The sequence below is a fragment of the Lampetra planeri genome, chromosome 24 (assembly GCF_965212315.1).
Source record: "Lampetra planeri chromosome 24, kcLamPlan1.2.h2, whole genome shotgun sequence".
NCBI classification, from domain to species: Eukaryota; Metazoa; Chordata; class Hyperoartia; order Petromyzontiformes; family Petromyzontidae; genus Lampetra; species Lampetra planeri.
The window spans coordinates 12,645,804-12,668,743 of record NC_136130.1 but is presented as its reverse complement, the minus strand read 5'-3'; the positions used below and the strand labels follow the sequence as shown (position 1 = coordinate 12,668,743).

General features: G+C 45.9%; 2 protein-coding genes and 1 long non-coding RNA gene across 4 annotated transcripts; all 3 read right to left on the bottom strand.

Moving 5' to 3' along the window:
• Nucleotides 1-369: 369 nt before the first annotated feature.
• Nucleotides 370-5,306, bottom strand: LOC144726828 (uncharacterized). Its single transcript, XR_013587346.1, has 4 exons — nucleotides 5,186-5,306; nucleotides 3,981-4,065; nucleotides 2,114-2,244; nucleotides 370-534 (listed from the first exon to the last, which is right to left on the bottom strand). It is a non-coding gene; the product is annotated as an uncharacterized LOC144726828 (long non-coding RNA).
• A 2,638-nt stretch (nucleotides 5,307-7,944) lies between these two features.
• CTBS (chitobiase) lies at nucleotides 7,945-13,501 on the bottom strand. Of its 2 annotated transcripts, none has more exons than XM_078605766.1 (7): nucleotides 13,277-13,501; nucleotides 12,509-12,647; nucleotides 11,381-11,589; nucleotides 10,443-10,614; nucleotides 9,572-9,669; nucleotides 8,838-8,999; nucleotides 7,945-8,406 (listed from the first exon to the last, which is right to left on the bottom strand). In XM_078605766.1, the coding sequence occupies exons 1-7, from the start codon at nucleotides 13,484-13,486 to the stop codon at nucleotides 8,227-8,229; spliced, it is 1,170 nt and encodes a 389-aa protein (XP_078461892.1). In that variant the 5' UTR covers nucleotides 13,487-13,501; the 3' UTR covers nucleotides 7,945-8,226. The 2 variants fall into 2 exon arrangements, with proteins under 2 accessions (XP_078461892.1, XP_078461893.1); XM_078605767.1 differs by having other exon boundaries at nucleotides 13,193-13,437.
• A 791-nt stretch (nucleotides 13,502-14,292) lies between these two features.
• DPCD (deleted in primary ciliary dyskinesia homolog (mouse)) lies at nucleotides 14,293-19,267 on the bottom strand. Its single transcript, XM_078605769.1, has 6 exons — nucleotides 19,137-19,267; nucleotides 18,559-18,639; nucleotides 17,286-17,401; nucleotides 16,934-17,067; nucleotides 15,338-15,440; nucleotides 14,293-14,593 (listed from the first exon to the last, which is right to left on the bottom strand). The coding sequence occupies exons 1-6, from the start codon at nucleotides 19,231-19,233 to the stop codon at nucleotides 14,483-14,485; spliced, it is 642 nt and encodes a 213-aa protein (XP_078461895.1). The 5' UTR covers nucleotides 19,234-19,267; the 3' UTR covers nucleotides 14,293-14,482.
• Between the last annotated feature and the right edge of the window lie 3,673 nt (nucleotides 19,268-22,940).

Here is a 22,940-nt window from a genome sequence, read left to right as displayed (position 1 = left end):
ATTCCTCTCTGTAAAAAGGGTTAGTCAAACAAGGTAAGGTCTCAACAAATCAACACACATGGCTAATCACTGTGCACGAATAATTAATTAAATAAACAATATCGACATTAACAATTGCCCCAACCAACTAAACCGGTCACACTATCGCAGTTATTGAAATTGATTAGAACCATCAACTTTTACAGACATAATCCTCAATTTCTTCACTGAAATATTTGCAACATGCTATACTAATCATCCTACTGCACAGGTTATTGCAGTTGCGCTGTATAACAGATATTTAACTCCACATTTCCAAAAAAACATCAAGACCTTTACACAATCTACGAAATAGTCCATTCCATAGAGAATTTAAATAAGTATAAACTAACCTGATGTACTGTTTTCCACTGTAAAATGATGCAAAGAATCCAAGCAATGGATCATTGAGTGCATTTGGTTTAAGGCATCCAATGAGCTTCGGTGTGATCAGGTGGCTGTTTATCACCACTCTTACAGCGCTGATGGACAACATTTCCTCAAGAAGACAATCTTCTGATTAACGAAATTAGACATTACGCACATACATTACCATATAATTAAGATAGGTTATTGCCCTAAACAGAAGTGTAACGTTTGGGGGGAAAAATAACCTGCATCACAATACTCCCATTGCCATTCCATTACACCCCATTAACAGCTACATCATCCAAACGTGAGAACACACACACACAAACATACTGTACTTGTGTTTTATCAGCAGCAAATTTAAAAAGTTTCACAGAATAAAATACAAATTGCAAAAAATATGCTTTCTTCTCATATCTGTCACTCCACTTTACAGTATAAACAAAAGTATTTTGACACATCCCATTGGCCAAACATCCTTCAGGTCCTTCCTCATAAAAAATGGATAACTCTTTGGTTCTTTCGGTAAAGTCACGTAGAAAGAAATTAAATAAAATAGAATACGACGTTTCGATTGCAACACAAGCAACCATCATCAGGTACAAATGAATGAGAAAACAAACCTAGTAAACTTGGAAATATAATGCAATACAACACAGAGAGTCGGCTAACAAAACAGTCAACACCCAACCTGATTGATTGCGTTCTTCCAAAGATTGCTACATTTTAGAGAGAGACAAAACATAGACACGGAGACACACAGACAGACACACAAGCAGAGACTCACACAGAGACAAACAGAGAGAGACACACACATAGGCACACAGAAAGACATCGTCTCTGTGTCGAGGCCTTAAATAGAGAGCGAGAGGGGGGGTGGGGCAGAGGGGGTGTTGTGTGGAATTCCTGCCCATAGGGGGACGGACGAGCTGGACCCTGGACTTCTAAGCAAGCACGGAGTGTTGTGTGGAATTACTGCCCATAGCGGCCGGAGGAGAGATTGGACCCATAAACAAGCACGGTAGAAAGCAAATTTAGTAAAATTAGGAAGTGTAATGCAATGCAACACAGAGAGTCAGTTAGCACACAGTTAACGCATAGCCTGGTTGATTACGTTCTTCCAAAGATTGCTAAATTAGAAGTGTGAAACAAACAAGCATGGCAAACCCTCCCCGTAGAGATGGTTTAAAGTCGATTCGAAGCTTTCGTGATTGCAGGAATTAATATTATTTGGGTCTTTCGGTAAAGTCACGTTGATAGGTTCAAAGAAAATAACAAAATAACAAAAAACTACATTTCGATCGCAACACAAGCGGTGTTGCGATCGATTTGTTATTTTCTTTGAACCTATCTACGTGACTTTACAGAAAGACCCAAAGAATATTGCAGATAATATTATACATTCCCAGAAGGCTGTGCGACTAAAGGATTGTGTAAAAGATATATTTTTTATGTAGAGGGGCACATGAGAAAAGACATATTGACTGCTTATTTATTTGACGAAGTCTCCAAAATTATGCTCATGATTGTTTTGTGTCATGTGATACAATATCTCTTTGGGTTTCTTAGTAAACATTACGTGCTTACACATTTCCTACTATCCAAAGCACATTAATTGGTATATAAATTGTCATCCTTATACCACATTTTATAAGATTACACAATGAGTGGTAACTTAGTTGATACTAAAATATATTTTGTAAAGCATTTTGATCTCTGAAATTACCTATTTCGGTGTAATTACTCCACTTGAGGCCACCAGTTATTGAATATTCTCCTGGTTTGTAAATATGTTCCTTAGAATCATATAAGTCTTTTTCTCTTATGTCCACTTCAGATAACGGGTTTGAGCTACACCTGGAGAAAATCACCATGCAAAATTAGATTACAACGAATGAGCATTAAATCAGTTTATTACTGAATATATGTTACTTGACATACACACGTGTGCAATAATCACCCTAAATCTATTTTAAACTAATTATTCGGTGAAACTGCGCTGGCAGCAGTGCACAAGTACAAATAACAAAAACATTCAACACGTTTGTCAATAATTGTGTGCGGCCTGAAAAAAATATAAAGGGACGTTTTTAGGGAATGGCCATTCTTCATGGCAATTAAAAAGAGACGTCAGAGATGGTGAAACAAAGTTGGGGATTGCACTATATTTTTTTGATGTTTCTGTAACTTTATGTAACTTAATTTGACAAATTAATTTCACCATGAATGGAATTTAAATGCATCGAAGCCAACTTTTGTTCGTGAAATTGTATTTCATTTAATATCATGTTCATGCACTGTTTTGTAACACATTTTATCTTGCTCTGATTTGTATTTAAGTTGTTTTTACTCTGATTTCTATTTGCTTGTTTGTATGTATGTATGATATAGATTTTGTCATTTTGATGACCCAGGTCACTCTTGCAAATCAGACAAAGGTATCCTTGTCGTATAAGTTATCACTTGGTTAAACAAAACAAACTTGAATCATCTCAAGAGACAGATACATAAAATACTAACCAATTGTGATCTGCTTATTGTCAAATGAATGTGGCACTGCCCTATACATGTTAGGATTGTCGCAATGTCATATATCACAATAAGATACTAAATAAAGGTTCATGATTATTATAATTATTGCGATCTAAGTGTGCCATAACTTTGTATTATGTATTGATCAAGATGTCATCATGGCTCAAGGAGTTGGATGCCAACACCTCCAAAAAAAACTTTTGAAAAAAATGAATTAAAATGTATTTGATCTGATCGTCAACATTGGCAGGAAATTAAGATTATGTATTTAGAACTTCTTTGACACCGTACGTAGCTGAGCGTGCTATTCGGAGATGTGGGGGAAGAACTAAACACAAAAGGCTTGTCATTTCATTTTTAAATAAAAATGCCTGGTTACATTCAATCTCCATATGTTAAAGACAATACTACCGTACACATTACCTTAAACAAAATTATTACATTAGGGATTAAAACATATTTGATACATAATGTGCAAAGGTCTCTTGCTTCGTTTGCTTAGGGTGTATTATTATTGTAATGTACTTAGCGCTTGCACGCTGGATTAACACCCACCTTCTTACCCTTAAATAAATTGCTCCACTCCTTGCTGTAGAAAATTTCTAAATCATCAATTACCCCATGAAATATTCTATACAAATTAACTTTCCTTTACACTAAATGAAATCAATTCACGCAGTGAGTTAACTGATAGGAGAAAGGAACAATTAAGTCACGCCGTTCAGAACTGAGCTAAGCCCCATTTTTTTTGTGATATGCTGAGGCAAACCGAAGTCACGAGGATGGGCAGAACTTGCTTGGAGAGACAGGGGTGCAGTGAATGCAATGCTTTTCCACTGGAATCTCTACCAGTCAGAGGGATCAGTATTCTAGAAGGATGGATGCAAATGCCATTGTCTATTGTGGAAACATTGCAGTTTTACAAAAACAATTACAGCAAGGTGCACATATATTATTACTTTGAGATGTTGCAGCACAGGCAATGTTAAAATCAGGCCTTCACTTACCAGTAAATAACATATCATAGTTAGAGCGATGAATAAACAATGTGCAACACTTACTCCTTGAACAGGAACTCTTCTATATTGCTGTGGCTCTTTTGCCCTCCCCAGTGTATGACTTCATTTTCCAGTGATAGCGGTTTCCCTTGAAAAAAACACGGAGCTTTAATCAACTTGCTGTCACTTTAATATTTCGGGTTCACACTTGATTACTCAGTGTAACGGGAAGCTTAAGTGAACACGCAGACACTTGGGGTGCATAAAGAGGGTGCAGCTCACGCCTCTGACATATTTTAAACAGCTGCATTTGAATAACCACTATCCACGTAATTTTCTTCCCAATTATTTTCAGTACAATTCATGTAGTACAATAAGAGGCGAATGGGTCTGTAATTTTTTAATTCTGTATCGTGAACAGAAATAATCCGCGAATGGAGTTATTTTATTTACGTGGCAACAATTAGTGAATACTCTTTGGTTCTTTCGGCAAAGTCACGTAGGTAGAAAACTAATAGATCCCGACGTTTCGATCGCAACACAAGCAATCGTCATCAGGTGGGACAGCCACAGCAAGAAAAAACTGTATTTGGTCTACTCTTCTACACGAATCAGACGTCTGGACAGAGGTGAGCGTACCCACACTGCGCTCTACTCATTGATTCTGATGTGCAGATGAGCGGGTTGGGGGCTTAATTGACCACCATTGTTCGCCCGTACACTGCGTGGCGACCAATTAAACCGCGGCAGCTTCCTTAGTTTCTCAGTGAAGAAGCTTCAGACACATTTATGTTTATTGCTCTCGACATTTGATCCTTATGGCGGAACCCCGGGGAACCAAACAATACAAAATGCCCGAGGCAATTAAATATGTTAGTTCTGGGACACTTTCTCTTCCAGGGGGTGTTCTTCTTAACTCCGCGACTGCGGTACCAATCAATCCGCAATCAATTCGCAATCAGTGCTGAAATCAGTGCTGAAATCAGTGCTACTCCGTGATGTAGAAACGCCAAACATGAGCATGACAAAGTCAGTTTTAGAAAAGTAAAACTTAGTTTAGTGCATCGTGTAGAGCTCGTAGAGAGCAGTCGACTGGCGCATCGGCGACCTTCACCAGAGACTGACATCGACTGCGCCAGGTACCGCCATGCGGGTCACTGCCACATGCACGGCTACTGCTGACCGGGTCTCCTGGGGGTTCCACATGCAGCTATACACTATGTAACTACCCAAAGTATGTACACAGTGACAATGTATAAACAACTTACATTGCGTCCATGGAGTTCCACAAGTGATGTGCGCATGTCTTGTGTCTTTCGAAATAAATTGTAATCCTTCAAGGTACGGAACTGAAACTTTTAGTCTATTAAAACAACTTTTTTCTTCTGTTCCAACCTGTAAAAAGAGAAACTATTCAGTGTATTCGCGTAGTATTCAAGTAATTTGTGTCGCAAGACCCTCCGCCACCCGACATAGCCAAACAAATCGAATTGTCACGCTTACAATCGTTTAATGCACCAATTGTTAAGCTCACCGGTGAGTTTAACAACAATGATCACAACCCAATGTAGCAATTAGATCCTTCGTGTTAAAACATTTCTTTAAAATGTGTCTGCCACTGAAAAGCAAGACAATTTAATTCAAGGTAAGACCGAATATCAATTTGATTATCGATAATAATATCGACGGCCTTCGAAATGATGCGTTCTGTGATCTTGCTGCGAGGACGTAGCAGAGGTAATGGAAGTGTGATGTTGTTATTGTCATGCGATGTTGTTACTTGATGGCCTGAGTGGTGTTACTGTGGGTGATGTTTACTGTGACTACGTAAGCGATGTTTGTGTGGTGATGTGAGTGATGTTTGTGTGGTGAGGTGAGTGCTGTGAGTGATGTTTGTGTGGTGATGTGAGTGATGTGGGTGATGTTTGTGATGTGAGTGATGTTTGTGTGGTGATGTGAGTGATGTGGGTGATGTTTGTGATGTGAGTGATGTTTGTGTGGTGATGTGAGTGATGTTGCTGTGGTTACCACGTGATAGCAGTCCACTGCGAGGAAACGTGGCATCGCAAAGACACCGGGGGTCACCTCGCGCCTCCCGTGAACACACCACCACCACCTCGCGTGAACACACCACCACCACCTCACGTGAACACACCACCACCTCACGTGAACTCACCACCACCTCACGTGAACACCCACCACCACCTCACGTGAACTCACCACCTCGCGTGAACACACCACCACCACCTCACGTGAACTCACCACCACCTCACCACCTCGCGTGAACAGACCACCACCACCTCACGTGAACACACCACCACCTCACGTGAACTCACCACCACCTCACCACCTCGCGTGAACAGACCACCACCACCTCACGTGAACTCACCACCACCTCACCACCTCGCGTGAACAGACCACCACCACCTCGCGTGAACACACCACCACCACCTCACGTGAACTCACCACCACCTCACCACCTCGCGTGAACAGACCACCACCACCTCACGTGAACTCACCACCACCTCACGTGAACACACCACCACCTCACGTGAACACACCACCACCACCTCACGTGAACGCACCACCACCACCTCACGTGAACACACCACCACCACCTCACGTGAACTCACCACAACCTCACGTGTCACCACCACCTTGCGCCCTCACGTGAACCCAGGGGTCATGTGCCACCGCCTTTTCGCGCCAAATTACGCGGGTCACGTGTCACCACCATCTCGTGCCCCACGTTGATACACAGGTCACGTGTCACCCTCCCGAGCCCACGTGACCCTACGGGGCACGTGTCACCGGACTTCTTTGGAGTGCATAAAACAAGCAACTATTGACCGGTTTCTACAGTCTCATCAGCAGTCTCGCTTGAATCAATGCTGGAGAACTGCTAAATGTCAAGGATCATTTTAATATATATCGAAGTCGACGAAAAACGATATAATACATAACACAATATCATTAGCGACGTGAAAAATATATATAACATTAGGTTCTAGCAACCCTAATTGATGATAAAACACTGAACGTCAAAATTGGCCCAGTTTTCTTGTGTTGAACCAGTGCTGCTGGGGTTCTCACTCTCAGGAGGCCATGTAGCTGATGGGCGATATGAAATATACTTTTTTTTCAAATACTGTACGTGGAGACGTATCGTCTGCTCTTGTTACGTATATTTTTCACAACGCCTGCTTACTTTGTGTTGTGTACATCTCCATATATATAAAAGGCAAAGTTGTGAATGTGTCTGTTCAAAATGTTTTGCGTACTTCCCGACATGCAAAATAAAAAAAACACTTTTGGTTTCTTTTTGGGGGGGGGGGGAGCTCAATAATGTATATATTTTTTGCACGGCAAGTGAGCTGACGTCAAATCTGTCACGTGACCCGCACATGTGGAGGCGTAACGCATTGTAGTGTAGCGGGTCGCGCTACGAGCCCGGCGACCCGAGTTCGATTCCCGCTCACGGCCACCACCGGTGACGATTATTTGAACCGGTCCTGGGTCTCCCCCTAGGTCGACTCAGCCTCAAACGAGTAACTGGTGTGGTGTGTGAACATCGCCAATGGAGAGACAAAGGCGGCCAGGTGTGGTGAATCCAAGTCCCGGGTAGTAAAGCTAGCACAATATAAGCGCTACTATTGCTTAATATTTTGGTTCTTCTTCTTGGTTCTTTCGGTAAAGTCACGTAGAAGGGAAGTAATAAAATAATAAAAATAAAACATAATAAAATCATTCTCACGACGTTTCGGCCACAACGCAAGCAGCCGTCCTCAGGTGAAGAACAGGTCTGTCAGAAAGACAGCGTCTGAATGAGTTCATCCCTGCAGTCACGAAAGCTTTAAATCGAAATTTTGGTTCTTGCTCATTATTTTGGCTATTGCTCATTGTGAAAGTTTTCTAGTCAATGACAATTTACTCACACCAATGTGCATTGTAAGGGATATCTATGGACTGTAATAAATTCAATTTAGAATATTTATGGCAGTGTTATGTTGAGTCAACTGCGAATGCATAACTTTTAACTTATATTTATTCCTTCTAGAAGTACAGCAACATACAAAACAATCCAACAAAATGCAATACAATAACATTATTGGGATTGATATTGTGATAGTCATATGCAATGTAAGAATTGTTACGTATTGTGATTGCAGGAACCCGACTAGGCCCCAGCAATGATATTGATGGTGAGGTTAGTAATGGTGAACATCGTCGTGATGATAGGCATTGGCTGATGATAGGCTCGTTGAGAAGCAGCTAAAACTTCCCATGATCGTGTTCACCTCAGCTTATTTTACAATACTGCCCACATTTCCTGCGTTTGATTTTGACATAATGGATCTTGGGAGTAGTCGAGGAGGTCTCCATTCCACATTCCAATGCCACGGAGCCCACGTGACCTCCCGTAAGCGGCCTTGATTGCGAGGCTCTTGGGATCGTCGTACCACAGCTGGTGGATTGCACCTTTGCGATTCTGTGGGGAAAAATAACGCAAATTGCAAAGGCGGTTGTATATATCAGGATCACACACAAGCTGCCCATCAACACCAAGCTCCACTGAGCCTGAAAAAGCCTGAAGTATATCAGGCGAAGCTGACGTCAAATAAGGTTTCAATGAACTGAACTACTGCCATTGTAGACTGCAGCTACTTATTGTTCCCTCATTCAGCAGCTGCTGGTGTGCGTGGGAAAGCACTGCAGAATCCACGTGGATACATGATTTTTTGGCCTTGTTTATTTTTTCTAGAAAACCTTTAAAACATAAAAATCCTACCCCAAAGCACAACTACCACAGTAATTGACAACCATTCAGTCCCGGTAAATAGCAATAAAAAAACTCACCACAGCAAAACACGGCATGAGGTTTTTTTAACAGATCGCATAACTTTCCAGGCGTTACAATACCTTATATGTGAAGTATGGAGCTTTCTGTTTGTCGTCCCACTGTGGCACCGTGTGCGACTCATTAAGCATCCTCACGATGCGTTTATACGCGATTTGTTTTCCCGCTGCATCACTACATGGCGCCCCACGGAATGGCACCTTGGGAATGGAGCAGACTGCATGCTGGGAACATAGACAAATAATGCTATCACATTTGAGATAGAGCAGCTCAGTGTCAACCTTTTGGTGGGGTAAAGTGTGGGTTATTACATCTTACAACAAGTCTTGTCAGTGTGGAAGAGTACCCTCTCGAGTTACCTCTTGTGGAGGCCCTTGCGCTACCAGTGGCATGAGTGAGCGATTAGAGCTGTACCTCTACATTTTAACTATTAAATCTTGACTTAAAGCTTTCGTGATCTTAATCAGAAATAATGTTTTAACTATTATCACGCGTGACATGGGACGCCATGCCATTTGTGTGTTCAAACGTGCCAATCAGTGCATGATCTGCACTTCCAATCAACACGGTCGGCTACATACGGTGCAAAAGAAGTTCAACATACATACATACATACATCCATTACATTCCACGCAAAACGGGTTACCGGTGCCTGCTTTTCTGAAACGGTAACTGAATTGTGCAAATGGTTATCGGTTTACCCGTTATTGGTTAACAACATGAATATGTACACTAAGCGAGGCTCTGCTGGACAACATCAACGCATTATTTTCATCTCATCTGCAGCTGCTGTTACCTCGGACAGGTTCAGGCAGGGGTAGTCGTAACCATACCAGGGAATGCCCATCACAAGCTTCGCAGGCGCGATGCCAAGATAAATGTATTTCTCATAGCCTAAACAAACAAAACAAACGATGTGGGTAATTCAACTCAACAACCAGCAAACACCACTCACGTGACAATACACGCTTGATAGACAAGATGCCTCCTTCACTCACAGATCTGTTCCTCCATGTAGAAAATAAAAGTATTGTTTACACATCTTGTCGAGCTAGAGCCCATGTCTCTATGTATATTTAACTTATTTCTCCCACTGAATGTAGCCAACTGTGCTAATTGGAGGCATGGGGGAAGGACAACAAACTAAACACAAAATGCAGTTCTAAAGAAATTAGTTTTCAATTTAGATATAAAAGTGCATAGCTCCAGCTGCTTCCTAATATGAGACAAGAGTTCCAGATGGCCGCAGAAGCGCATCTGAAAGTGTGCGATGCAGTGACCGTCTTTGTTTGATGATTATCCAAAAGCCGTTGTGAGGATGACCGGAGTTTGTGATGGTTCATGACCTTGACGAGATCAGCAAGGTATTGTGGTTCATTTGTGGCAAGCACTTTGTGTGTTATGCCTATAAACATCTGGAAATTCATCGACATTGGTTCAAGCTAGCCTGACTGCTGTTGAGACACTCAATGTAGAAACTGGACCAGAGTTTGCTTGTACAGTATTATGCTGCTAGAATTATGCACTCTCAGAGGGTCATGTGGCTGATGGGATGTATAACATTTTATGTGGAGAAACAGGTATGGGAAGGTGTATTTTTGATTATTTTCTTATATTATGCACTATGATGCAAGTATGTTGCATTGTCAAACATTGGTGCATCTCACCTTGCACAGTTTTAACATATGGTGCATTAGCCATAGCTATGCAATCTTCCCAGATCTGACTCTGCATGTCGTAGGACATCACAAAGAGGAAATCCACAGCTTCTGCGATGGCTGGGTAATCATAGCAACGTCCATCGATGCAGTCAGGAGACCAAGCAACATCAAATGTCACCTTTAACCACACACAAATGCAAAACAAAATATCAAGTTCCGGTGAGGAGCTTGATTGGAAATAATGTACAGTATTCAATAAATTAGCATATATAAATCTGTGTAAACGTGACAATCTTGTCAGGTGGTGGAGGGTTAATGAAAATAATTTTGGCATAAAACTACCACGTGGCTATGAAAATATACCTTTCATGTGAGAGAGAGGTGTTTTGACCTGCAGTATGGTTGAGTGCGTGGGTGAGTGCAGGTGTTGGGAGCAGTAGTGTAGCTACAAACTTGGCAACCCGAGTTTGATTCCCTCTTATAGCCAACACCAGTAACGGTTATCTGAACCAGTCCTGGGCCTTCCCTAGGTCAACTCAGCCTCAAATGAGTACCTGGTGCTGTGTGCAAACATTGCCACTCGGGAGACAAAAGTGGCCGGGCGAGGTGTTGGCCACCCACCCCCTCGTGTGCCGTGCCAGCCTTCAAAGGTGATTTTCATGAACAGCACTTGCCCCAACAGTCTGATAAGGCTATATGGGAGATATTTGTCTTCGTGTAGTTCTGACCTTCAGTATGAAAGTTGATCAGTGTCGTTGAGATTAAACAGTTATGAGGATCAAAGGATCGTGTTAAAACAAGGATCGATTCTTGAATTGAATACCGTCCCTGAATTGTGAGAGGTATTGAATCACCGCCTTCAAAAATTGCTACAGCCCCAATTCAAACCCCCGGCAAGGCGAACGGCGTTTGTGACTCGGGGCCCAGGGGTGGTGGCGGCGAACCTGCGAGCCGGGGATTTGCGAGTGGAAGGCGGCGGTGGTCTCACGCGCCAGCGCCGTGAGGGCTGCGCGCGCCGCGCTCGAGTTCCCCACCGCCGCCTCGATGTCCAAGTTTATCCCATCCATGAAGTGGCTCTGTGCGAGCACCACCTGTTGCTGCACCCAGCGAGCCCTCGCCGCGGGTTCCACCACACTCTGCACGTCCACATCCCCTGCAGGCACAGGCAGCAGCGTTACATACGCTCATCTAAAAACTTACAACTCACATGCACATTCTTTCAGTTAAAATATTTCGTATGTAAAAATCCCGTGAGATGAAACACCTCCTATACGAGTGTCCACACAATTATATGTGCAGTATACAAACGTTGTGACCGAGTTCGAGGGTTGGATGTTGAGGATGGGCGATGTGGTTGAGGGGCTGATGGTGCAGCTGTCATTCTGCGGTGTTAGTGCGTGGTGCTGTTGTGGGGAGGAGGTTCCGCAGCAAATTTCATGTCGGGTAAAGGGTGAATGGGCTATGGAGTGCTGCGGTGTGCGAGTGAGGAGTTTTGTTAAGCGTCTAGGATTCAAAATGAAGGAAACAGTTATTGGCTACTTACGGTGTGAAAGAAGTTCAACATACAGTACATACATTCTAGGGGAACCAATAGACCAAGAGATGGAGACCAGCAGGCGTTTGTAGACACCCCGCTGGATATGCAAATGTGAATATTTGTGGATCGGTGGGAACGTTTCGGTACTGGGGAGTGGGCACAGGATTGAGTTGAAGACTTCAGAAACACCAGAAGCGGCTAAAAGTCTGTATTGGAGCAGCCGAGAGGGCACTCGAAAAGGTTTTGGAACAGTGCAGGAAAGCGTAGGAAATGTAACCCAAGAAAGCGGGAGAAAGTGATCGCCTGGCTCGGCCCAGCGAGGGTGGTATCCGCGGTGTGAGTGGCAGCAGGGTGGCAGCAGGAGGTTTCATACAATGGTATCAAGTCAGTGTTTCGTGAAAGTGTATACATAGTAAATAGTGTAGTTGTGCAGAATTGATTAAACTGACATATATTTAGGGGCTTGCAGTGTTTTATGACTTTGCTTTATTATCAAGCCAATGAGTGCTCTATTTCTTGCTCTTTGAGATGTTACCTTTTAAAACAACGCGAGCCCCCTTTGAGTGAGCGTAGCACATGAGCTCTGCATCAAACCCGCTGAAGATGGCCACCGTTGTGACTTTAGTCCAGTCATAAAACATCCAATCTTTACCTCCAACATGGAACACGTACACCTGTAAAATACAGCGTTAGCCTCATCCCCAGCAACCAAAATGTACTAACATGTTTAACCTGCAAATACGGAGGGCAAGTCGATCTTATCGCCCAAAATCCTCTGGGCCGGACTAATCAATCTTTATTTAGACTGGAGGAATCCGATGAGCCATGATGCGCTTTTCCATAGATGTCCACTTGGGGCTGGTACGAAAGTTACAACAAACAATACAAATAACGATAAGAGTACAAAGTAGAGAAAACGTAAGCAAGTCACTAAAATAAATATGAATAAGGCGTATAAGTATAAATTGCATAGTACATACATTCTTGACGATTTTTCAACACTAAATGCAATCTCGGGCCAGGCAGCCAGACAACAAACAGTCCCAGACCACTCCAAAACAACACACAGTCCCTCAATAAGATGGATCGATGCACGGGTAATGATCAAAGTTACAAATCACATTTGCAAAAAATCTGACACCCGCCGAAATCACCCATCAAGCGACCTGCCCACGTGTGGAAGAGTGTAGTCTCTCTGCCCACGTGTGGTCGTGTGCACCTGAATCGAGGCGCCAGGTGCAGTCACCATTCAAGTTCATCGTCAATCCGACAAAGCCACCAGCCACCCCGCGGGCGCACTCGCCTCATAGGCCGGAGTGAGTGACGGCGGGAGGCACAGAGTCTGCACCGGGCACGGGCACGCGGCGCCGCGTTCCTCTCCCCCCGCCGCGCGCAGCAGCAGCAGCGGCAGCAGAAGCAGCGGCGGCGGCGGCGCGCACCGCGACTCCATCCCAGGGGACAACTTCCGCGCTCCCCACGCCGTCGTCACGCGCTCCGATACCCGTGACGTCATCGTGCGGAGCCCGTTCCCCGACTACGTCACAGCCATCGACATAAATAAAGACCTTACATTATTTAAACAGTGTGGGGGGGGGGTTACTGCATGCATAATGTACGTGGACTTAATAATCCTCCCCCCACTTTGCACAAGAGCGCAGAAGCGTGGGCAATAAAACAGGTGTTAAGATGTCCGAACACCAAATAGAAACATTTTGCAAGGAATAAAGTCTACATTAACCACACGTACTTGTGGTGAACATGCAAACAAATATGCTCTGATAAAGCATGGCTTTGCTAGATAAATCATTCTGAATATACTGTGTATATAGTATTAATATCATTAACTCGAGCAGCCTGTCGGATTTGAACTCTAAATGTCTGCAACAAGTGGCAAATAATCTACTTCTGGGCCATATCACTGCCCCAACGGTCAGATGGAAGTGGTTTGACGTGTAACACAAGGCTTGGGAAAAATTGCTTAAAAGCTCATCACATTCCTCTAGGATAAAGAAAGATTCTGATTCTGCAGTGAGAGGTAGATTTTCTTTATTGGAATTCACGGTACAGTTCCCACCGTTGCACTGTGGTGAGATGGCACTGTGTGTTGCAGTGTATAGCATTGTCGCACTGGTGAGACGTCACTATGTATTACACTGTGTGGGGAGCAGTAGTGTAGCGGTTAACGCGTTGCGCTATGAACCCAGCAACCGAGGTTCAATTCCCACTCGCGATAAACACCAATCACGATTATCTGAACTGGTCTGGACATCCCCTGGGTCGACTCAGCCTCAAATGACTACCTGGTGCGGTGTGTAAACATAGTAGTAGGGTTTTCATTTGCTTAGTATGTGTTGGCTTCTTTCGCGCTGTGTGTAGCTAACCGCATATATGGGATTGGTATTTATGTATAATTGTACAGCATTTTAGGATGCTGTTGGGATAATTGACGCAATATAAAATAAAATTATTATACTGTGTGTTGCACTGTGTGCTACTCTGTGGTGAGACATCACTGTGTGTTGCACTGCGGCTTGTCCTCAGTGTTCCCCTCAGAGCTCAGGGTGCAGATCTCTCTCCGCACACGTTTCTCGTGATCCAGCAGCCGAGCTGGCTTTTGGTACTGAGGAAAGAAGCAGAGTGGTGTCATGTGAGTGCCCGGACCTCCGATTAGCACGGTTGGCAACATATGGTGCGAAAGAAGTTCTACATAGATATATACGCAGTGACATAGCGCTGACTGTTGTACAGCAGCTGCAACTGCAGGTAGACACTTAGCGCACACGCCGTTGAGCATTTACACGGGTGTATGTGTCGGCAAGGCGGAGGAACTGGGGCAAGGGTCATGGTAGACCTCGTGGGGAAACCCCTGGGACCCTCTGGCGGGTTCGAGAAGGGAGGCGCGGCTAGGACGGAGCCAAGCCGCGCCGAGGGGAATAAAAGCAGCGGAGAACGAGAGCTCCAGGCTGCCGGTTCTGGGAGTGGTCTCGTCGTCGCTGACGTTGTCGCCGCCTTCGCCCGATCATTGCGCAGCCGGAGAGTAGTTGGCTGTCTCGGTCGACGGCGTTGGTGCAACGTGGACAGGGTCGTGTCTGGGCCGGGTCATGCGGCAGCTTGGTCGTGAGAGAGGGGGGGCCGGAGTTGGTGGCGTGAACACAACAATAAAAGGACAGTGCCTCCTGCGACTACCTGTCTCCGACTGAGTGTGTGTGTGTGCCACACACACACAAGCCTCGAGCAGAAGAAAGAAGAGACCTACGACACTACACAAACATATGTGCTGTGTTGGTGTAGTGCGGTATGGTGTTAATATAGTATTGTGTGTTGTTGCACATGTTGTTGGTTGTGTTGTAGTGTTGTGGTTCACCTTCACAATGAGTGTGTGGTTGTTATGACTGAAGGACACGGCCTCTGGGTCTAGTAGCAACTCCAAGCGATCCAGATCTGGGATGGAGAGTCGCTTATAGTACCTGCACCCCCATCAACACCATCACTTTCAACATTAATCTTAACAGTACCACCATTCATAATAGAAGTACCACCATCATCACCATCAACACTATCATCACCATCAACACTATTACCACCATCAACACTATTTCCACCATAAACACCACCAACGCCACAATACATCTGTAGAGATGTACGCAGTGCGCGCAGTTGAGCAATTGAGGACGAGCAGGTGTGCGCATGGGGGCAGGAGGTTGGCGCCGGAGAGACGGGAGATGGGGGCGATGATTAGGGATTAATGAGTGCGAGAGGCCTCGTGGAGGCGACAGCTTAAGTGGGGAGCACGTGAGGACTCGGAATGAGGAGGGGTATATAAGTGGGAGTGTGCGTGAGCAAAGTTGAGTTGTTCGGGGACCAAGAGAGAAGACATCTCGCCGCTGCCGCTCGAGCCGTCAGCGGGACCTCGCCCCTCACGCCGTCGCCGGGCGGTGTTGGCTGAAACCCCCGCCCGGGACAGACGGGTGAGTGGGTACGGGGCAGCGTAGGAGAGGGCAGTGGCGAGATAGGAGAGAGTAGGTGAGGTGCAGAGTAGGTGAGGTGCGGAGTAGATGAGAGCGGGTAGTAGGAGAAGCAGTGTGTGGTGACAGTGGAAGGCAGTCATAGGAGTGCCTACAACGGGTGCTAGAGGATTAATAAAGTGTAAGCAGGTGACTTGTTACTCTGTGTCAGTGTAATTTCGAGACACTACACATCCATCGTGAATGTGAACCACACAATAATCACCATCACCTCTATCTTCGTCATCACCATAAACACCATCCAACCATCAATATTACCCACATCAGAGGTCAGCAACTGACGCAGGGTATAGAGTGTCATGTGTGTGTGCTGACCAGGGCCGCAGCATTTTGTGTGTTTCTTAGCCATATCTAAAATTATTGGGGGAGTCAAGGAACCTACAATGATAATAAACAATATATAGTGCACATATTTATCACAAATAAGATGCATTATTAGATCGAGAACTCTTGAGGTGCAAAGCCAGGACTCAAAGTCCCTTATATGCCATCCTCATCAGGTGAGAGCCTGGGCATGTAAAAGCCTGGACAGCCGAGTCTAGATAGGTGAGAGACCGAACAGGTGATAGCCTGAACAGATGGCAGCATGAACAGGTGAGCCTTGAGCTGCTGCTGCTTTAAGGTGGATGGTGCTTGGATGCTGCATATGTGCAGTGGGAAGAGCATTCCAGATGGCTGCTGGTTCAGCGAAGGAGAAACGCCGCTCAGTTAGAATAGTCCCGGTACTTGGTAAGATGAGCAGATTATACGTGCTCCATAGAATTTGGTGGTTTTATGTGGTCAGTGGAGTGAGAAGGGTGGAGAGGTATGAGGAAAGAACTTAAAAAGATCTTGGTGGTATACAGGATAGTAATGTTGTACTGGAGCCTTGATTTCATGGGGAACCAGTGGAAAGTGTTTAGTGGCTAAGCCCCTGCTGATCCCCACACACTCACTTGTGGTTGGAGGTGCTGATCACCAGGTTATTGTTGGTGCTGTCTACACACACGGAGAACACGTGTTGAGGATAGGGCACATTCCTCACACGCCACCATAGCTCCTCCCGTGTCTCCCCGCGAACACACACGGGCTGAGACATGGGAACATAGTGTGGCGACAGGGACACAGACATGATGTGGAGACACGGGTAATGAGAACACGGGGGAACATGGGGGTGTGGGGGCATGGGGACACAGGAACACGGAGAGGTGAATGCACACGGCGTAGACTGCAGAGACACAAGCCAGAACATGGGTCGTGATGCAGGTGAAGTTATGGGGGGTCATGTGGGTCAGCTGAGGGACCCACAGCGGCTGCGCTCTCCTTGAGCGTGTCGACTGATGATGGCGATGGGCCGGGCTCCCCCACCTCTGTCTCCCAGGCCCGGGGCGCCCCGAGCATAGAGCGCACACGCCACCTACGCACTGATACATATACACACAGATACAAACAGATGCACATTGACACACATACATACATACAAACAAAAAATATCCCACGTATAGACTTCAACAAACTGTTGGGGCAAGTTCTGTTGACGAATACCAATTAAGGCTCCCACAGCACACAGAATCAGAATCTTTGTTTATTCTGGATAAATCAGATGACCTATGAAGCTCTTTTTCAAAGATGTCCAGGAGGGGTGTGTCAGAGAGTTACAACCACAAACAATACGAAAACGATGAGTACAAAGCATAGGAAAGGTAAGCAAATCGCAAAAAAAGGCTGAGTCGACCTAGGGGAGGATTCAACACCAGTGCAGATATTCACGACTGATGTTATCCATGAGTGGGAATCGATATCCGGCCGTCGGGTTCATAGCACAGTTCGCTAACTGCTGCAATTCCGCACCCAGATATACAGACACAATTTCTGATTTCGATTTATTAAAATAAATATTTTGGATTAAGTATAATACTCTTATATAAGCGCACAACTTTATCTATCTGTGATGAACGCTGCACTTTCCGTCGTTTTTATGTAGCGGGCGCCGCAAACCTACGCGCCCCCTGCATGAAAGACGGAGGCGCAGGGACAGACATTCGATTACGTTGGAATCGATCTGCAGACGGCGGTCTTCTCGCACGGCCAGCAGCTCTATGTCGCCTTATCTCGATCCCGCAATCCCAAACAGGTGAAAGTCCGCAACGAACCGAACCCCCAGCAAGGCCATCTACTTAACGACGAGAAAAAATTCACACGAAATGTCCTTTTCAATGAAGTCTTCCAGATGTAAAATGATATAAGCTTTTAAGGAAGAAATACAATTATCTAATACAAAACATAATACAATTTAAAGATGTTTCATTTTAAAACTTCAAAACGGCGCATCGGGTGTTTGCGTGAATGCGTCGTTCGTGTGATATATGAATGATATATGTCTATGTCTTCAGGCTCACAAAGTGACGTCACTTGACACTCCTCAACCTAGGTGTTGATAAAGGTGATGGTGATTATGAGAATGACTAAATTAATAATTTCATGGTGTTGGAAGTTGATGGTGATGCTGGGGTGTAAAAGGGGTGGTGATGATCATGGTGATGGATCATGATGATATTGAGATTGTGATGCGAGTCCATACACATCAGCAGCTCTGTGATGACATCGTATTCCTCAATCATCTCGCGGTCATCTTCAAACGAGTAGTGGATCCTTCGCCTGCCTGGACAGACATGAAACCAGTGAACGACTCAACCACAATTCAACCAAAAGCCCTCCGCAATGCCACCCTCGTATTGAAACACACCTCCTCTCCCTTGCCCATCCTACTACTTACTCCCTGCCCCCGTCCCCAGCTACGACCAGGCTGACCCAAACCCCCATCACTACCCCAACCCCCATCACTACCCCTACTGCCTACACCTATCCTCCTGTCGCCATGACCACACCACCACTTTTCATAACCCCACTTGATTTTAACCACTACCATCGTATGTACAATTTTATAATTGTTAAGCGCCTTGTATTGAGGCGTTATATACAATCTATATAAGATAAGTGTCCACGTCACAGTAACCCCAAGTCACTCACTTGCCCCTCACCCAAACGACCTCAACAACGGTTCCCTCAACCCGCCTGCCCCTCACCGCTGCCCCTCACCACCCCTGCCTGCCCCTCACCACCCCTGCCTGCCCCTCACCACCCCTGCCTGCCCCTCACCGCCCTCCAGAAGCGCCGTCTTCTTGGCCGCCCTCAGCTGCTGCTCCCAAGCGCCGCTCTCCCCTCGCTCCTGCCCCATGGCGGCTGCCGTCACCATGGCGACGCGTCCCGCCGCTCCTTGCCGTCACTGCGCATGCGCAGCGCCCACGCCCTCCGGTAGGCGGAGCCAGGGAACCTCGCGAGTGACGTCACTCTCTCGCACCTTTCAGGGCCATTTCCCGAAACGTCGCTAATTTTAACTCATTCTAACATGAGCGTTGGTTAAGCATCCCATCAGTCACACGGCCTACTGGGCCCAACCGTATTTTAAATAAGATTAGAGAAGCTATCAAAAGTTTGACTTACAATTCTGCATAATTAAGGTTTGTTTTGGGTTAGAGGGGTCGTCCATAAATGACGTCACGCACCTAGGGGGGGGTTCAGACATTTGTGACGATGTGTGACGAGGGGGGGGTTGAGAAATGTGACGTCACATCAAAATGCGCAACTTTAAATAGGTATAGACAACACGTTCTACTTAATTAGACTTTTTAATAAAAAAAATGATTCTACAACATCAGAGGGCATCGCCACATTAAATACGCACTACAATGACAATAGTTTAAAGCGATTTGAAGCATGTTTTATTTTGGGGGGGGGCAGAGCTTTGTGACGTCATATTTGAGGGGGGGTCTGACTTTTAGTGACGCCATGTGACGAGGGGGGGGGGTTCAAAATCGTGTGACGTCATTTATGGACGGCCCCAGATCGCGTAAATATATAAATGTTTCGTTAAAACCCGCCACCACCCGACACAGACAATTAGTAATGTTTGTCACCTAAACAGAACGTGCGAATTTGTTACTAGTGTCGAGTAGTACGGGACTTGACGTCACGCGCACTTTTCCGGTGCGATGACGTTTGAAAAGTGACGTCACGCGCCCCCTTGCGATGGGATGACGTCATGTCTCGTCTAGGTAATTGGGGGGGACCCCGGGACGAGAGTGGGGTCACTGTGAAAGCGGGGAATCGTGGAGGGTGAAGAGGGAACCAGGAGCAGAGCTCAAGCAGTCGAGAGAAAGCCCCGGGGCGAGCCGGGCTGGGCACAGTCAGAGCCGTAGGGTCACCGAGGAAGGGCCCAGGGCAGTGCCCTGTCCCTGGGGAAGTGTCCACAACCTTAGTACACCTTCGGCGCAAGCCCCGACCTGAAGCCACTTCTCAACACCAGTGCAGCAGCACACACTTGTGTTGGAGAGCCAGAACCGGCCCTAGACCTTTGGGGGCCCTAAGCAAAATTTGGTTGGAGGCCCCTTTGATGTATGATTTTTTTCACCCACTAGCTAGCAGTGACTCTAGGGGGCCCTGTGCTGGCCACGGGGCCCTTTGCAATTGCAAGGGTCGCTTAGTGGCTGGGCCGGCTCTGTGGAGAGCAGATCCACAACATCATCTGAGGACCACATTTCGCCAGTAATTACAACCAGCAGCATCAGGCGGACAGATTTGTGGAGAAATCCTCCTGTTTCGTTACTTAAATAGAGGGATAGGTGTGATTACGTCACTTGTGAGCCCTCCACGTGCGAAGGGGGTGATTTATGAACGCATATACATCACAATGGGTATACATCACCGGTTGGGTTACTCATAGTAAGCACATTATGCATGTGTAGTGGTGGTGTTGACGCGCGCCGACAGTGATAGATCACGGGGCGGCGCGGGGTGCATGGTTGTGCACGCTGACACAAGGTGGGAAATAGGATCGTGGGCAGCGCGCAGTGATTGGTCAACTGGGGTGGGTGCTCTCAGCGACGTCCGCATGAAGGACTATAAAGGGGGACGCGCGGGAGCACTCGGGGGGTTGATAACCAGTTGAAGATCGAAGACGGAGTTGAAGAGGTAGGGCCCTGAGACCCCTAGTCCCGCTGTCCTTGTAAGGGCCGGGACCCTGTGTGGCTCGGAGGCGAGACTGTGGGACCCGTGGTCTGACGTCCATGTGGGACGAGGCTGTGGGACCCAGAGTCGAGACGGACACCCCAGCCGGGTGGGTTCCGAGAAGCTACGGGGCGTGAGAGCCCGTGTGGGTGTAGCCAGGGAACCCCGTGGGTTAAGGCTGCAGTTAGCCACCCGTGTAATATAAGTTGGTGTTAATAAAGAGTGTGCTACCCGTAAGGTCGTCTCCCAACAAGTTACTACACTACACATGCACATTGTTCTTGTACCTCCTGTCATGTGTGTGCACTAAAATAGCAGCACCTGTTATTGTCAGATAATCCCCACTGACGTATGGTGACCTGTATAGGCATGCATTTAAACAATCTACGATTTGATTATTCGCTTCCAAGCAGCACTAAACCTCTAGTTATCCGAACGATTACATAATTTGTATTCATGTATATTTCGACCATTCTCTCATTAGTCTTCGCCAGTAGTCACTAGTTTTGCACATAACTTCAACATTATCAAAATCAATTGAATGTCCTTGTTGGCACGCGTGTTCTGCCACTGCCGACAGTTGTATTTGGGGGTATTTATTATCCCTTTGGTGATCTCTTAGTCTCGTGCTAATCATTCGTCCTGTCTACTTAGCCTTGCCTGTCCAATTTAATTGAGAAAGCAAAATATATTCTTGGTTCTTTCGGTAAAGCCGTCCTCAGGTGAAGAAACAGCTGTCGGGAGGCAGCGTCCCAAGCTGCTTGTGTTGTGGCCGAAACGTGAGAATGTTTCTTTTATTATGTTTTATTTTTATTATTTTATTATTTCCCTTCTACGTGACTTTACCGAAAGAACCAAGAAGATGAATCCCTGCAGTCACGAAAGCTTTAAATCGAAAAGCAAAATGTTGTGTAAACGTGTTCCAATTGGAGGAAACCCCATATGAACCTACAATGGGGTCGGGTTTGTCCAGCAATCATCGACTCAGTCATTCAGTCGTGCCGGGTAGGCGGAGGAGGTCAGCTAACACGGAGGTCAGCTAACACGGAGGAGGTCAGCTAACACGGCACCTCCTGCTGGCTCTCATCCCCACCAGAGACCACGACGCACCACCGTCGTGCCACGGGGAGGGGGGGGGGCTGTGATCTGCGCTGTTAGAGGAGTCGCTGCTGTGGACACGATGTTGACGGAATGTGCTGCTGGGCAAAACTATCGCCGAGGAGTTTCCCAGTTGCCCCAATGTCTAGGAGGCAACATCGTGTCCAGGTGATGCAATAAACCAGAGCAGTGGAGGAGGTGCACGGTGGTTGTGTGGTTGTGCATCACAAAACAATGCTCAACCCGTGTGTCGCATCTCAGAATCTGTTTATCCTGCAGGAGTACAATGAGCTCTGAATATATTTTCACAGATAGGGGCGGGTCAGCAAGTTACAACAACAATACAACAAACAAAAGTAGTAGCACTATGAAGAAATACAAATACATCAAGTATATAAGTACACATTGCATAAGTAAGTTTGGACAAGGCAGCAAAACAACAAAAACAGTCCCAGACCACGCCAAGACCACGCATAGCCCCTTAATAAAATGGAACATTAAACTTGAACGATACACGGATCAGAATCAGACTTATAAATCAAATTTGCAGATGTGGTTGTATCCAGCACTAATTTAGCTTCAGGATGTGTTTTGAAGGAAGATTTGTGTGAAGGAAATCGTCGTTTTGATTAAGTGGGAATTCGGTCCCTGTTACGCTTCAGTTGTTGATGGCAGATTTGCTTCGAACTACGCGCAAAGCGAATCCAGATCCGCAGTTCATCGTCAGGGTGGTCAAAGTCGAGGGGGTTTTTGCATGACGACAACTATTATTCACTTATTTTTAGTGACTTGCTTATA